Below are 16,382 nucleotides of genomic sequence, written 5' to 3' on the forward strand. Positions count from 1 at the left end.
AGATAGAGAAGACAGAGCAGAAGACAGAGAAAAAGGAGTAACAGAAGAATCAAGAAATAAACTATACTTAGTAGATCACAATTATATTTTGAGTATTTTGAGAATTTTTTATTCTGTGACAGACTGCTGGGCAACCAGGGATTCCTACACTGCAGGGACCACGATCATGTAGTGCCATCGCCTGTTTGCTTCTGGTAGCTACATCAGCTGAGATCTACTGCTTCCAAAATAAAATGACAGAAAAAAATAATTACAAAAACTGAGTAATTTATCAAGATTTTATTTCTGAACGAAAGCTCTCAGTTCACACCATGATCCTCTCCTCTACTGCAGTGGCTCCCTGTCGGTTGTCTCTTTTTCTATAGCAGGATCCTGGAGCACATCCACATAATGAGCTGCCAGGGCCGAGTACGATGGTCATGTTCCTCTGAGATATGTTTGTTTTGGGGACACGTTGAGCATGTTGATGGACCAAGCGTGTCCCCGAGATAACGGCTGTCATTTCACAAAGTTTTGGAGCTCTTCTCCCAGCTCTCCCAGCACCTCCACAGCTCAGCAAGAGCGCTGGGAGCAGCCCAGGGTACAAACCAAGGAGATGAGGCCTGTTGAGAAGGGCAGGGGAAAAGAAAGCTTGGTCCTGGGAGGAGAAGCAAGAGAAAGATGGTAATAACTGCTCCAGCTGAATCAGTGCTCGTGGCTGAAGATAAAGCATGGGCACCGAGTGATTTTCCTCATGACTTTCCAAAGTCTTTGACCTTTGGACTGAGGCGAAGCAGGAAACTGCAGAAGTCCTCCCATTGCCAACAAGTCTGACAGCAGCTTTGACAGGAATGGGATTTTATCTGAGGGAGAAAATTGGATGCCAGCATCCTGTAATTGAAAGGATTTTTGCTTTTCAGCCCCAGTAACAAAGCTTTGACAGGCGGTGCTGCTACAAACTTGTGACTCAGAGGGGTCATGTCATTTCGTGTCCTACGGGATTACAGGCGTTGTAAAAGTGAGTGATTTTCCTCAGACTCTTCATGGAAACCAAGCTAGGCTTTCCCTCAGGCCCCCCAAAACGCCCCCTCTCCACCCCCCAGTAAATGCCACTCATTACACAAAACACCCTAATTGCACAACACTCAGCCAGCAGATAAGGATCTTGTTTATTTTCTTGGGTTTTGCTGGGGTTTTGGTTTTGTTGGTGACTGAAACCGTGCAGTTTGAACCGCGGGGAGGCCAGCACCGAGGAGGCCACCCAACTTCCCCCGACTCACCGCCCCCAGCGCCCGCCATTTCCCGCCCCGCTCCCTCAGGGCGGGCGCCCCGGCCCCACCCCCACCCCCCTCTGCGCGCCGCCGCCACCCCGCGGGCACGCGCACGAGCACGCGCCCCCCCCTCCGCTCCCCTCCCCGCGCGCGGGCGCGCGCCAACAGCCCCTCCCCTCCCCGCCATCCCCCCCTGTTGCTATAGCAACCGAGAGCCGGCTGGCGCCCGGCGGCAGCTGCCCAATGGGGAGGCGGCTCTCCCCGCAACTCCCGCCCCCCGGCGCCGGAAGGGGCGTGGCCTCGGGGCCGGAAGCGGGCCCGCAGCGCCGCAGGGTGTGTGTGTGTGTGCGTGCGTGCGCTCCCGCCGCTTCGCCCGCCGGGATCCAGGCCGCGGTGCCGCCGCCCCCGCCAGGTGAGGCTCCCCGGGCGCCCCCCGCTCCCCCCCCCCGCAGCCCCCCTCGGGGCGAGCAGCGCCGCTGCGGGCCCGCGGGAGGCCGGGGCCGGGCGGGGGAGGCCGCTGCAGGCCGCGGCGGGAGGGCCCCGGGGGGTGCGGGGCGGCTCCGGGCCGCTTTTTGTGTCCCCCCCCCCGCGTCGGGCCGTGCCCCGCAGCGGTGGCGGGCGGGCGGTGTAACGGTGTGCCCCTGCCGCCCCCGCCGCTGCGGGGCCCGGGCGGGGCGGCCGCCGCCGCCTCCTTCTCCTCCCCAGCGGCCGGCACGGCACGGCACGGCCCGGCCCGGCCCCGCCCGCCTGAGTCGCTCGCGGGGCGAGGCCGGCCGCGCACACCTGTGTGGAGCCCCGGCCCCGGCCTGCCCTGCGCCCTCTCCCGCCGGGCGTTGGAGGGCTCGGCTCGGCTCGGCTCTGCTCTGCTCTGCTCTGCTCTGTCCTCCTGCGGTGAGGGGAAGGAGGCGGCCTCCGCCGAGGAACGGTTCCGAGCCCTCCTCCTCCTCCCGACGGCTCCTGCCTTACTGAACCCTGCGCAGGCTCCGCCGTGGGGCCCTTCTCGCGGTTTTCCCAAAATCGGGAGCGACCCACCCGTCAGGCCCATTCAGCCCCCCCGGGGTGGTGCTGTTTCTATGGCAGGTCGTGTGAGCTCGCTCACGTAGGAACAGAGGTGATTACAGAATGCTTTAGAAGGAAACAAAATAATGATATTTTCCAATTTTAACTCTTCGTGGCCATTTGGGAATAGAGATGAGTTTAGGGAGGACTGCAAAGGGAAAGACGGCTGCTTCAAGCCACTCCCAACGTATAAGAAGGCTGGGCAGTAACCCAGAGCTAACAACCCTAGGCTTTATTTAAGGTATGTATAACTGGATGTTAATTGGGATGAGCGACTTTCAGTGGGATACAGGCACTGTTAATACATGGGAGCAAAAATGTGTCTAATGCAACCATTACAGTATAAATTGATTGCTTAAATGCCGTGTTAACAGTTAAAACAACTTTTATGGCAGTAGAAAAGCAAACTGCTTGTTGTGCAGCATTGTAAAAAATTAAATCCCTACATTAAAAAATGAATTTGAGAACCTTTGGGAGGTTTTGTAGCGTCGGTGGTTGGAACGCTTGTTTTCACACATGCGCTACCGCAGGACCTTAGTCAGAAGTTTGCTTTTGTTTTAAAGTAGTATGGAGATGTGAACTGATCTAGGAGAGAAAAAAGAAACAATACCTCTTTCATCGGCTCTGTTTCTGCAGTCCTTTAATATCAATGTAATACTTTGTTTATCGAGCCGGTACCAGTGAAGCGGTAGACTCGTCGCACAGATGGGCCTAGTGCAGTTTTCTCAGCCTCATTATGTCAGTACCGCATGTTCTGATCTCTGCTATTTTGATGTTGAGTCTTTTTTTTTTTGTAAGCAGGCCTCTGCCAGTATGCAGCTTTTTGTGCTGTATGTGAATAAACGCAGATGAGGAGGAGTTAAGAAAATAATTATTTGAATGAGGAGGTAAAAAGCTAGTACTCCGATCCTCCTGGTATTGGATGCATCCCAGTGAGACCAGGCCTTCTGGCAGCGTGTCTTTTCCATGGCCGCGCGTTTTGCCCCACCCTCCGATATAAATATTCTCAGTTTATTGCTAACAAAAGTGGTTTACCTGTGATACGTATGCATTAGTTTGGCATGAATTTTGTGCCTGGGGGAAGATTTTTTGGGGGTAACTCACTATTTCCACCTGGACTCTAGTCAAAAACAATTACGCTGGTTGGAACAAAAAGGTGTTACCGTGTGAGGATGTTGTACTTTGGAACTGCGTGCCTGTCTCCACCTGCAGCTTTCCTGTACCAAGTGCCAGTGCAGTGCTTGTCAGCCTGAAGTTCCTCGTTTAGAAGGCATTAAGAAGAGCAGGAATACTGCCACTAAGTTTAATTTGTCCGTACAATATCGGTGCCCCTACATGCTCTTGTTACCTCTGATGGAAAATCTGCGGGTGTCTACAGAGATTGAAAGCCTTGCGTGTAATTTTTTCAAAATGGTGTTGGTCAGTTTTAGGGAAACAACAATTAATGATGGTAGAAGGTAACCAGAGCAAATGGAGGCACGGCTTTATTGAATGTTAATTTTATCTTAATGTTTGTGTAAAGATTTGCGCTGAAGGCCAGGGCATGTGGTGAATCAGTAGATGCAGAGGAGGCTGAAGTTACGTGCTACACAAGGTCAGTGAGTGTCGGAACTGGGAAGTCTCTTTTTTTCCTCTCATCAAGTTAGCGGTATGTTTTACTGAACTTGTTGTACCCAAGCTTGTGATAGTTGTAAAGGACTTCAGTGGTCAGATAGAACAGAACAGGTTTCGTTTTGTGATCAGTGACTTAACAATACGTGGTTACCTTGGGAGGAACTGGAGTAGAGAGACAAAGCTGATGAAGTGAAATGCCTGATGCGAAGCTAAAGAAAGGAAGGATCCTTGCAGTCCGTTACGGAGCCCGTTCCTTTCCTGTAAGGACTATTTATTGGGAGTGATGCCTACTGGACAGCGAATATCATCAATGTCACGCAGTTCTGCCAGCGTTGTAGCTCCAGTGTCAGCGTGTGTGTACCTGAAGCATGGAGAAGGATTTGCCATTTGTTTCAGAAATGCTGTCTCCAAAGCATTTAGTCTTGGTAATTATCCAACTGTACTTTGAGACATCACTTTCCTCACATGAATGCTTAATTTTGGACTGAATTGCCCATCCAGAAATCTCTAAGGCGTGTTCATGTGTTGTTGGGACTGCACTACAAATTTTGTACCAAACTTCTACTTCCAATGGTAGAATTTGAATGGATCTACAAAGATGGTGACTGAGAATTGATTGTGTCCCACTTCACCAGATGTGGTTTTACGTCCCTTTTTCGTAGTGAAGCAGCCTGTTAACCTGCGTCTCTACGTGGCTCATTAGCGACTGATATGTCAAGCTGCTAATTGCACTGCTTTCTCACCAGGTTTTTAATGCAGTGGAAGCGTTTGTTTGACAGCTTCTAATGCTTGCTATAAAGAAAAGAACAATGCGCAGAAATCAATAACTTAATTAGCATCAGAAGAATAGGTCATGGGGAGCAGCAGACTTCAGGCCACCGTAGGCTTATTAGTATTGTCCTGTCGGTTCAATGTGTTATGTAAGCCAGATTTTTTTCACTGTCAGTTTTCATCTGGTTTCTACAGACTTTAAACACGGTTACTTCTGATCTGTTTCGGCTTCGTCCTAAACAGTTCATTGAGCCTGGAAACGGTAAAGGCTGTGGAGCAGATGTAGTAACTGCCGGGTAGCAAGATGCGCTCCTCAAGCACTCGCAGTCTCCTGAAGAACACTACCTACGTGTTTTGCTCCTCAGCTGTTGCTGAGATGTGGACCTCCAGTTCTGTGCATCCATCCTCTCTTGAGAGCTCTGGGGGCATACAGCCCCTAGGTGCCATTTCCAGTCGGTCACACCTTCTGCTTTTTGCAGCTTCTTCTGAAAGTAGCCAGGCAGTCATAAACTGATGTTTGACATTACCACCTTTGTCGCATGATTGTATCAGATCTCACCTAGGCAGCCTTTTTTTTGGAGGTGGGAAGTAAGCAGTTGTAATCTTTTTGTATCTGTATACATGCGATTATGCACTTGTAATAGGGGTTGGAAGACTTTAGGCTGTACTGGGGAGAGATTTATTTTTTTTATCTCCTATTTAGAGTGTGGGGAACTACAGTGCTCCGAATTTCTGGCTGCTGGTGCTGTGGGCTGCAGGCTAGTGGTTGGCATTCCTTACTGTAAATAGTGTCCAGCCACTGCATTGTGGAAGGCCACTAAGTTGTGGTTTGATAGGTTCTGAAGAGGGCAGCCTTATGAATTTTACGTGTATTAACGCATCTGAGAATCTTCTGCTCAGAACGGGCAACTTCTGGGACTCCTCCGTGGCTGTGATCTGCACGTCCTTGCTCCTTCTCCATCTCCCCTCTTTCCCCCTTGCCAACACGGCATGGCTTCAGTAGTGCTAGAACAGATCGTTCCTGTCGGCCTTCTGTTTGTCACCTTTGTGTGTTTTGCTCCTAGCTGCAGGTAACCTTTGTTAGATGGCTTCTGTTTGTGGCCTAGGACTATTTTTAGCTCTAGGCTTTGCTTGTTTCGGACTGTGGCACACTGATCCATTGTTAGAGCGTGGCTTTCATCTCCTTTATGGGAGGGACCAGTTATAACTGATAGTTGCTTCTTTGCCTTTTCAAACATCACTCCTTTCCTTGTATCTTTTTTTCCTTCTGGCAAACACTTCCCTCTTTTGGAGCTCAAGCCAGCAAAGCTCTTCTCCAGCCTTCTAACGAGGTAAGCAATGGAGACTAAAATGAAGGTTTTAACAGCGTTCCTTTATGCAGCGCTTTGTGAGCGAAATAAAGGTAGGCTTACTGTCGGGTTGCAGACATTTTGGTGTGGGCAATGTTTTCCTTGTTGTATTTACGTTCTGTCAAACCCATTTTTTGGAATAGTACCTTCTAGTTTCATGGCAAAACTACTGACAGTACAGATATTAAGACAAACAGTGCAAGCCCCTGCATAGTGAATTCTTAATTTGTCAGACAGTGAAGTTCTGAGGAGCTCCATCTTCAGTAATCAGTTTGAGTTGCATTTAAGATGTGCATAAATTTCTTGTTTGAGAAACAACATTCTAATGCTTTGTGCTGGTGTTTTGGCTGTACAGCTGATGATATGTTAAGCTGGTTTTTGGAGCTCTTTCATCCACTAGCTCTTTGTCCTTGCAGTTCTGTCTGGTTTCCTTAACATGTCCTTATACGAACCCGTTGACTGCCGTGAACTGACTCGCATCCGTGGATAAATACGTCAGCGGGGTTGATAAAACAAACCCTACCCCATTTCAAAACTAAACTGTATGCTGTTTGTAAACAGAACTCTGCATGGATAACTTGAGTAGGCATTAGAACAGTATTGGCAAAATGCAGACCAAAGATGATACTGACCTTCCAATGGCAAAACGTAAACTGTTGGAGTTACTTGTCTCTGGGCTTCAGCAAACAGGCAGCTTCTACAGAATAATCACTTTCCCCGAGAGGAAGAGAAGAAGATTGCAGTAGAACTGCTTCTAATGAGCTGTGCAGACGGTGAGGAAATCAGAACTGTTTTGGAACTGTTTTGTTTAGGTGACCTGTTACTTAAAGTTGGCTCTTGTGACATGAAGAGCACTCGTCAGGTGTACTGTGTTGGTGGGTAAGTAAATGCCATTGCTTCCCACGTTACGGACATGATCTAAATTTAGTGCTGAGTTTAGTGAGTGGTTGCCGAGGTTGGATAGATGCACCAGTTATAAATGTAGTGCGTTCTCTCAATGGTAAATGTCTGCTGATTTCTTTAGTTTATGTACGTATGTATGCACCAGTGTGGTGGTGTTTCAAATAGAGCTGTAGTCTCTTGCCTAATTAACAGAAGCATATGAAAGCTAAATGTAAACTTACTGTTCTCATTTAGCTTTTCTTGTTCTTTTAGAGTTGTTTTTAGGCTGTTTAGGTCTCAGGCTGAAAGCTTCTGATCTAGACAGTGAGAGTCCTGATTTTACTTCAGGGAGTAAGAGAGGAACATTATTGCTCGGTACTAACAAGAACGACAGTTCTGGGTCTGCCTGAAAATGTAGATCTGCCTACCTGGAGAAATTTTACTGATGAATCTGGGACACCTGAGAGTTGGAGGTATTGAGGTATCCACTTTTTTTTGATGAAAGCAAGGAGATTTAAGTTTTCCCATGAACCTGGGCCTAGGTGATGGCCACTGAACTAACAACGGTATATTCCAAGTTGATTAATGTTGGCGTTGTCCTGTAGAAGCAAGCAACACTCAGTTTGCCTCCCAGACACATTCTTTAGCAACTTCATTTTTCATTGCTCAAATTCTTCAGCGGCATAGTGGCCATGTGGTGTGTTTTTCTTGGCTTCATATGCTAAACTGCGTTATCAGGGACGATAAACAAGTTGTCTCCATACAAGCAATTGGTTTTGCAGTAGTGACTCTCATGTGGGCCACATCCCATTACATCCCATTGAGTCTTTGTGAACGTCAATGTTATTTAAAAGCTCTTCGAAACCAAAGACTGCAGCCACTCTAGGTGTGTAGAATTGTCTATTAAATATATGCTGAAGCATGTATAAAAAAAAAAATCTAGCAGGACAGTATAAATCTGTTTTCCATAGGTGCCCCTGTACTGGGTATGGCTTACTTAACCCCACAGAAATAGCTCCTGCAGTGTGCAGACAAGCGTTGATGTGGGGAGGATCTGCCCAGTCCTTCAATACTCTTGAACAGTTGCTGTTGAAGACTAATGCAGGTAAAAAAAAAAAAAAAAAAAAAAAAAAGGAAAGAAAAGAAAACTAAAACAGCCCTGCTGGTTTCTGCATTAGAACATGAATTGTCTCCCTGGCTGAGCTATGGCCTGTAGGGGAATAGGGAGGGATTTACACGGGGAGCATGTGGCTGTGCTTAGACTAATGATGACATGGATTTTTCTGCACTATGAAGAATAATGCTTATGAGTCTTCAGGGTTGTGATTATGTATAATTTCTAAATTGTGTAAATTATTGTCAAGAGTTTTTTTTACAAAACCTTCATATTTATTCCAGTTGATAAACTTCCCACCTGTTACCACCTGTGAGTTGTGCTTCACCCATCAATGTTAACTTCCACTGTGTAGACAATCAAATAGTTTTCTGTTTTTATTCCCCACTAATTACAGGACAGTCATGGATAAAAGTGAGTTGGTACAGAAAGCCAAACTGGCCGAACAGGCCGAGCGTTACGATGACATGGCTGCTGCTATGAAGGCTGTCACCGAGCAGGGGCACGAACTGTCCAACGAAGAAAGGAATCTACTCTCAGTTGCCTACAAGAATGTGGTCGGCGCCCGTCGCTCGTCCTGGCGTGTGATTTCCAGCATTGAACAGAAAACAGAGAGGAATGAGAAGAAACAGCAGATGGGAAGAGAATATCGTGAGAAAATTGAGGCTGAATTGCAGGATATCTGCAATGATGTTCTGGTAATAATCAAACAGCAAAAAATAACAGTAACTAGTACTGCAGCGTTCTTCAGGGAGGCTTAAAGAATCTGATTCAGGTTGTAGATACTGCAGCACTGTAGCAGGGAAATATTTTTGCATATCTATCCATTTGAGTCCAGTTCTAGGTCCAAAATTGTCTAGTTTAAGGAATTCATTTGTTCTTGTTACAAAAGAACACTTTTTTTTTAAATATAAGGATGTAGACAAGGCAACGCTGAAGACCCTGAACTGCTGGCTAGTGATCACCATGAAAACAAACTTAAACCTGCTGGGGCATTAGCATAAGTCCTGCTAAACAGCCTGCTGTTTCTGTAAATTCTTGTCAATGAATGCTGACATTGTGAAGCTTGTGTACTACCTTTTTGGTGGAAGTAAAAGGTCTATATTTTTCCCCCAAGTTAGTTTTGCTGTTTCCCCTACTTAGATACGAGGGATCCTTTTTATTGCTGCTCATCTTGCTAAAGATATGCTCTTAGGAACAGTTGCTGTCAGTACTCTCAGCCTTTGCCTCTCTTTCTGAAGGTACATGTGCTGACTGTGCCACTATTCAGCTTTTCAGCTGGAGCTGCAGATAGAATCAGTTTGTTACGGATAGTTTCACTGCTCTGTATAGAATTCAAGTTCGTGGCAGGAAAAGTGCCTAGATCTGTGCTGATGTCGAGCTGCTGCCCTTTGTTAGCTTGCCCATGGAGGTAGGTTTGCTTCAGTATGTTTGAAGGAAGTATTTGCAGTCTTAAGCTCTGATGGCTGTTAGGTTCTGCAGGAGTGAATTGTCAACAGCCCCAGCGTAGCAAGTTTTCTGCTTTCCAGGGACTAGGATACAAGCAGTTGTTTTTTTCCCTGAGTTTAGGGAACGTCAATATGACTAATACATGAGTATGCAGAAGTCATTGTTAATGTTTTAACAGTTCATGTTTACCATTGTAATGGAGGCTGTTTCAGACATTATTTGTATGGCTTGGGGAAAACAAAGTGTTTCCTTTCTCAGGAACTCCTGGATAAATACCTTATTGTCAACGCCACGCAGCCAGAAAGCAAGGTCTTCTATTTGAAAATGAAAGGCGATTACTACAGATACCTCTCAGAGGTGGCGTCTGGGGACAATAAGCAAAGTAGGTGGAGGTGGAATTTCTCATTCTGTTGAGGGCTGGGCAGAATAAAGTATGAAAAATACTTGAGTCCTTTTCTCCTAACATGAAATATTTCTTTCTTCAATAGTATTGAAGATGAGTGCAGTGCGAGTCACTTTTAGAGAAACAGACTTCATTGAAATTAATAGAAGTGATTGACAGATGTTCATCAAGCCAGTCAGATTCTGTTTGCAGCCACAACCTCAGTGGCAGATTTCTAAGCACATTTCACAATGTAAAATCCTTTTCCTAGAGTATGGAGGAAGAGAATGTGTTGTTTCTCATGGAAAAGGCTTTGTTGCTATCATCTCTCGTTTAAACTATGAATTTAGCTCACAAGTCTTGGTTATTTGCAAGCTTTCTGCATTCAGATATGGGATATCGGGTTACTGAGTGCTAAGTCAATTAATCCTGAAGTGTTAAAGCAACATCCTGAATTCTTGGTGAGTGTCTGATCTGGTCAGTAGCTTGCAAACTTAGTAAGCTCCAGAATGATGTCAAACTGTTACCTATTAGCCAGGGAAGGGACTGTTGTCTTTATTCTGAAACCTCAACCTGAAATACAGAATTCATGGCCTACCTGCTAAAAGTTTCCTTCTCCAAGAGTGTTTAAATTGGTGGTTTAGATACCTCTTTTTCCCCATATGGTGGTGTCTGGGTTTATTAGAATTTAACTTCTGTAGTTCAAACCTTTATCTGAACAAATATTTCTGTCTTAATGGTTCAGCAAGTGGTAGGCTTTTGCCTCTTAAGTCATTGAAAGAAGCTTCCGTGTTTGTAATTATATGAATATCTAGTGGCATGGCAGTCTAGACAAAGAATATAGTAGCTTCCCCCATGAAATACGGTGGATGTACTGTGCATGAATATGATTGCAATTGCTTTTTGTAGCAACGGTAGCAAACTCTCAGCAAGCTTACCAGGAGGCATTTGAAATTAGCAAGAAAGAGATGCAGCCAACGCACCCCATTCGACTTGGTCTGGCTCTCAATTTCTCTGTCTTCTATTATGAGATACTCAATTCTCCTGAAAAAGCCTGTAATCTGGCAAAGACGGTAAGCAGACTCCTCGTATTACCAGTTCTTGTGGGGGCTAAGAAGATAATTACATGGTTACAGTAGTATTTTGCAAATTGTTATACTTTCTCATATGAAATCCTTTAAAAATGCTGTTATCTTTAAACTATAGTCATCTTAGTGTATTTTCAGGTAAGTTAGTTACGGCTAAGCTCTTGTGTCAAGTTTGAAAACACTCTTAAAGTGAAATAGTTTTTTAAATTTGAAGGCTTTGCAGATGCGTGTTGTCTTTTTGAGTTATGACTATAGCATAGCTCACTGTGCGACTGCGTGCGCCTCTCTCTCCAGAGACCAAATGGAACTTGCATGATGCCAGATAGCTTGTCACTTGGTTTTAGCCTTCTCCCTAAAACAGGATTAGAACCTTCTGAATGGAGGTCTTTTACATCTGTGAAAGTTTTCTGGTAGTAACTTTAGTATGGCATTAGCTGGATTTGTGTTATTTATGTGCACATTAACAATATTTTGTGACAAGTCGTGATGTTTTGCTTTGCAAAATACTGCTGCTATTCCTGTTCTTAGTTTATATGCTTACATGTGTTTGAAACCTGAATGAGAGAGGACGCTTACTCATGGCTCTCAGCTCTGACCTGCATCGTGTGCTTTCATGTGTAACGGATGGGCAGTGAGGCGTTATTAATCTCTATTAAAATGTACCTGATTCCTTGTGCTGTTTTGAAAAGAAATACAAAACAACAAAACCAAAGAATTCTGCTCCACTCTCAAAAGAAAAACCCACTACCTTGTTTGCCATTTACGTGTATAATGTACATCAACTTAATGGTGGTACCTTTCTCTTTTACTGGCACTTTAAAGCACTGAGGCCTTCATCTTTAATGAACGTATTGCTGTTAAGTGTTCCTCTTAGACCTGACTGTGAGCTGTGTGAATCATTCTTCAGTATGGCAGTGTGTGTGCTTGCCTCTTCAGTGCTTGCTATTGGCATGGCAGTAGAGTGGCCTTAATCTGGCCCCTTCGCTTTTTCCACTGGTCATCTAGTGGTCTTGTGCTCGCTTTGGCTTACTTTTCTTCCCTTGGTGAAAAAGAAAAATACTGGAAGCTTTTGTCACAAAGCTTTCGTGGCAAATTTATAAGATCTGTGTAAGCAGACATGAGTTCAGAGCAGAGTAAAAGTTTCTTTTGTGTTTCTAGGCATTTGATGAGGCGATAGCAGAGCTGGACACGCTGAATGAAGAGTCTTACAAAGACAGCACTCTCATCATGCAGCTGCTTAGGGACAACCTCACTGTAAGTATTACAGGGCAAACTGCTGCATTCCGTGCTGTTACTTCTTTAGGTTGCTGGACTCCACTAAGTAGGACTCAGCATCTGAAGCTTTATGTAGATCTGTGCCATTAGAATTGCCTTTTCTGAAGCATTAACTGCATGTCTTAACTGCACTGCTTTTTGTAACCAGACCAGTTAGACTTGCTGGTTTAGATCAGAGATCGCTTGTTAACCTCTGTAACAAACTCAGCCTTTCTGTAACACACAGTGCAGTATGTCTGTTCTCAAGTCAGATTGTGTTCAGCTTGCAGACTTTTGTTTGCTTTTTACTTGTAATCCTTTACCCATTTTCTAGTTCATTCTTTATTTTTACTGTTAAGTTCAATTCTCTGTTACTCTTAGCTGAGAAGATTGCACGGCTACTGCTAATTACTGTCTTCCCTTTCCTGACAGTTGTAATTAACCGTGTGCTTTCAGCATAAACATGTTTGTATTTTCTTACAGCTATGGACGTCGGAAAACCAGGGAGATGAAGGGGATGCTGGGGAGGGAGAGAACTAATGGCTGTCACGCTTCACTATATGTTCAATGTCACCCTGTATCCTACACATATATCCCTTTGTGCGACAAGCAAAAAGAATAGTACATCGACTTTCACAACCTCAACGTAGCAAAAACTGTCTGTGGGGTAAAAACGGTTGGTTGGTGTTTTGTGTACTTAAAATGGAGGTCGGTTATTATAATGGCATTCCGAATTTTCCTATTATGAACATTTACAGTTATGATTACCGTGTTTATATTTTTAACTGAACACTGTGATTATGGGTTTTGTGATTGCAATTGACTTTACAAAACTCTTATTGGTAGAAAAGTAGACATCAATTATGTAACAATGGCAAGCATAATCTGGCACCAAAATAGTCGAAGTACAATTCTGTTGTAAAGTTGTACAGAAAGTTATAGAGATTCTATTGTGACACTGGGGCATGGAAGGAAAACAATCCAATGTATGGCATTCCAGTTAGTAACACACTGCTATGAGTTAGTTTAACAGGCACACTTTGTAGACATTTTTAACCAAGTCTGAGGCACCGCTTTCAGTCAAAAGCTCACTTTGTCAATCCTATCTTTCTGGGGATTGGGTTTGTTTTGGGGAGGAGGGTAACGGGGGAGTTAGCAGCTTGATTTCCAAACTCTTTACGCTGGCAGATAACTGGGATTTGACTTCAAAAAGTGGTTTCATGCCCATACAAGATGCATGACTAAGCCCCTTCCCACAGCAATAACGTACCTAATTATACCTTAGATATTCTTCAGTAGTGAGAATTCTTGGTTCGCTACCATGGACTTGCAATAGGAGAAGATTCAATTTTTTGAATGGCCTTATTAGTTTGGATGATACCATGAAGCGATCTGCCACTTTAGCATTACTCTTGGGTGAATTGAAAACTCCATGGTATTCCCATTTCGATTTTATCTTGAAAGCCTTTTAAGTAGTCCACCGAGCCGTCTTTAAGTTTGCTTTATGGAAATTTTCTCCCATCGGACTCGATTCATCCTTGACCCTTTCACCTGCTTAAACTCCATTAAAACAATTTGGATTCCCGCATGTACATCATCCTTTCGTTGTGGGTGATGTCAGGATGGTAGGCGAGACCTGAGTCTGCTAGAGGACAGGTTTCTGTCTTGGATGTTTGAGAGCTGCCAGTGCTCTTGCGGTCTTCAGCTCATCTGCCATTTTTTTTGGTAATACGAAGATCTGGCTCAAATATTCAGGTTTTCCCACTTACTGTACTGGAATGCAGACCTTACACATTTGCAATGCTTGTAATATTTGAGCTCCCAATGTCCTCACCTAGTTATGTTTCAGACATGTCCCATTAAATAAAACCTAATAAGAGTTGCGTGAATAATGCAGTGGAGAAGATTAGGAATAGTCACCTATCAGTCTCGCGGTATCATCCCCCTGCCTTCACATTCCACTTAGGTATAGGATCCATCTGTTTGTCTGTCCATCCGTCTGCTGGAGAGAGAATTTCATGCACTGATTTTAAAACTCCCCTCTACTAGCTGAACAAATTGTGCAGTTAATACTTGGCGCTTGATAAATGCAGTAGTGAATGTGGAACCGAGCCTGTCTGTATATCTGGTAGCTCTTTTCGCTTTGTTTTTACTGACCAGTATTCTGCCTAAAGTTTGCTTCTGTGACGGTTATATTGCCTAGCACACACGTGGTTGTGAGAATAGTATAGCAAAAAGAAAAACCTGGTTATTGATGTACTAGATTTGTGTATGTCTTTTAAACAGTTCTAGTTTCACCTTACACAAAATAATCAGGAAAGTGTAAAAGAATTCAAAAGTGAATAATAAAAAAATTTTATCAGTTGTTTGTGTCTGTTATCTTTGCCGTCCTTGCCTACTTGGTGGTAGTAGAATCACCACTTTGTAGAATCATTAAGGTGAGAAAAGGCCTTCCACATCATCCGGTCCAACCATCCCCCTACTACCACTGTCGCCCACTAAACCATGTCCCTAAGCGCCAGGTCCAACCCTTCCTTGAACACCCCCAGGGGCGGTGATGCCACCACTTCCTTCAATTAAACACTCAGTCTTGAAATGTGTGAGTTGATTCATGGTTTCCAAATGGTACTATGTAGTTGCTCACTCCTTTGCAGAGAGAGTTTTTCCCCTCACGCTCCCACATTTGTAGTAGAGAATGCTGCTTCTCCTCATTTTTGTTGAGGTCACATTTGTATTGTCACTGCAGGACTTAAAAGAAACGCAGCTATAAATATCTATCTAATTTGCCATGAGTCACTGCATATTGTATGGGTGAGCACGCTGTACATGAGAAAAGTCTGTTACAGCACTTGCTGCTGCAGTTGGCCAATTACATTTAAAGCTTTTTCCCTTAGGGAAACTTTTAAATGCATACTTCTGAATGCAGGGTTAGCTTTCCAGCTGGGCCTCCAACAATCATCTGCTTGTGTACCCGGTTGCACTGGTGAATAACCTGCATATGCTCTAGTTAACTCACTGCTCTCAGCTGGTGGTGTACAAAAGCAGCAGTGCTGTGAGTGCAAATGCACGCTGGAACTGTCTTCCTGGAAGCAGTGCTTGAAGAACTGAAGCGCAATAGTCCGGCTACTTGATACCAGTCGTCCTAAGGGTGCTGAGGCGGTTGGTTGAGGACCAAGCAAATGTCCTGACTGCTTCAAAACCCCATTTCACTCAAGTGGGAGATGGTACAGCAGTGTGCTCTGTGGATAATGCCACTTGGATTCTTTTGTTTGATCACTGCAAACGCATTAGGCCAAAACAAAATGAGCTGCTGATCAAGCACTGATCTGTCCTATGCCCTGCTTTTAAATGATTCACCCTCTGTTTGCATCTGTACTTATTACTGCTTTGCCACTTTCTTCAGTGTTTATAGTCATATCTGCTCTCACAGAATTTTATAGCGTATGCTAACTCCCAGTCTGACTCATGCTAATGCCATTGTCAGCTCCTAAAAGGAAAAATCCTGGGCCTTGCTAGCTGCTTGAAGAGCGCTGGTCTTGCACCGGTTCTTTCAGATAACATCTATTTTTACTTTCTTGTTTAGGAGTAATAATCTCAGGCAGACTGGTCTTCAGCGATGATGAGTTAGAGGGTATTTTTCAAGTAATTATATCTTTTGGGGAAGGTTGGCCCAGGCACTGTAGGAGTCTGGGCATACTCTGCATGTTTGCACTGATCCAGTTGGTGCTGCTGTTCCGTCTCGTTCCTGGCACTGCTGATCCGACCCTGGGTGAGGCGGTTCGGTGTGGGACACCACCAGAAGACGTTTTAATGAAGTTCTGTCCCGGCTTGTGCTGCCGCTGCCCCTTCTGGGTGCTAAAGGAAAACAGGGCATGGGGTGGAGCCAGGCAAGCATGGTCAGATCGGTTTGGCTTTAGCCGTGTGGGACCGCAGGGCTGTGCGGTGCTGGCTGGAGGCAAGTCTGAGCAGTGCTGGAGCATTCTCCAGCAGCAGAGGAATAATCGCCTTTTGTCCTGAAATCCACCAGAGCTGTTCAGCTGAAGTCAGCACGAGACACTCGCCCTGCTGCACTAACTGCCCTCCTTGAAATGCGGAGGCAGAGGGAGCATGGCCACGAGGCCCGAGCCCGGCAGAAGCGTGGATGGAGATGCTTGTTCGGCAGGCTGCTGG

General features: G+C 45.1%; 1 protein-coding gene across 1 annotated transcript; it reads left to right on the forward strand.

The window, feature by feature from the left end:
• Positions 1–1,516: 1,516 nt before the first annotated feature.
• YWHAB (tyrosine 3-monooxygenase/tryptophan 5-monooxygenase activation protein beta) lies at positions 1,517–14,577 on the forward strand. The gene is made up of 6 exons (XM_035548543.1): positions 1,517–1,662; positions 8,437–8,737; positions 9,747–9,870; positions 10,780–10,943; positions 12,117–12,212; positions 12,696–14,577. The coding sequence occupies exons 2-6, from the start codon at positions 8,444–8,446 to the stop codon at positions 12,750–12,752; spliced, it is 735 nt and encodes a 244-aa protein (XP_035404436.1). The 5' UTR covers positions 1,517–1,662; positions 8,437–8,443; the 3' UTR covers positions 12,753–14,577.
• The last annotated feature ends 1,805 nt before the right edge of the window (positions 14,578–16,382 follow it).

The sequence above is a fragment of the Cygnus atratus genome, chromosome 16 (genome assembly GCF_013377495.2).
Source record: "Cygnus atratus isolate AKBS03 ecotype Queensland, Australia chromosome 16, CAtr_DNAZoo_HiC_assembly, whole genome shotgun sequence".
Lineage (NCBI taxonomy): Eukaryota > Metazoa > Chordata > Aves > Anseriformes > Anatidae > Cygnus > Cygnus atratus.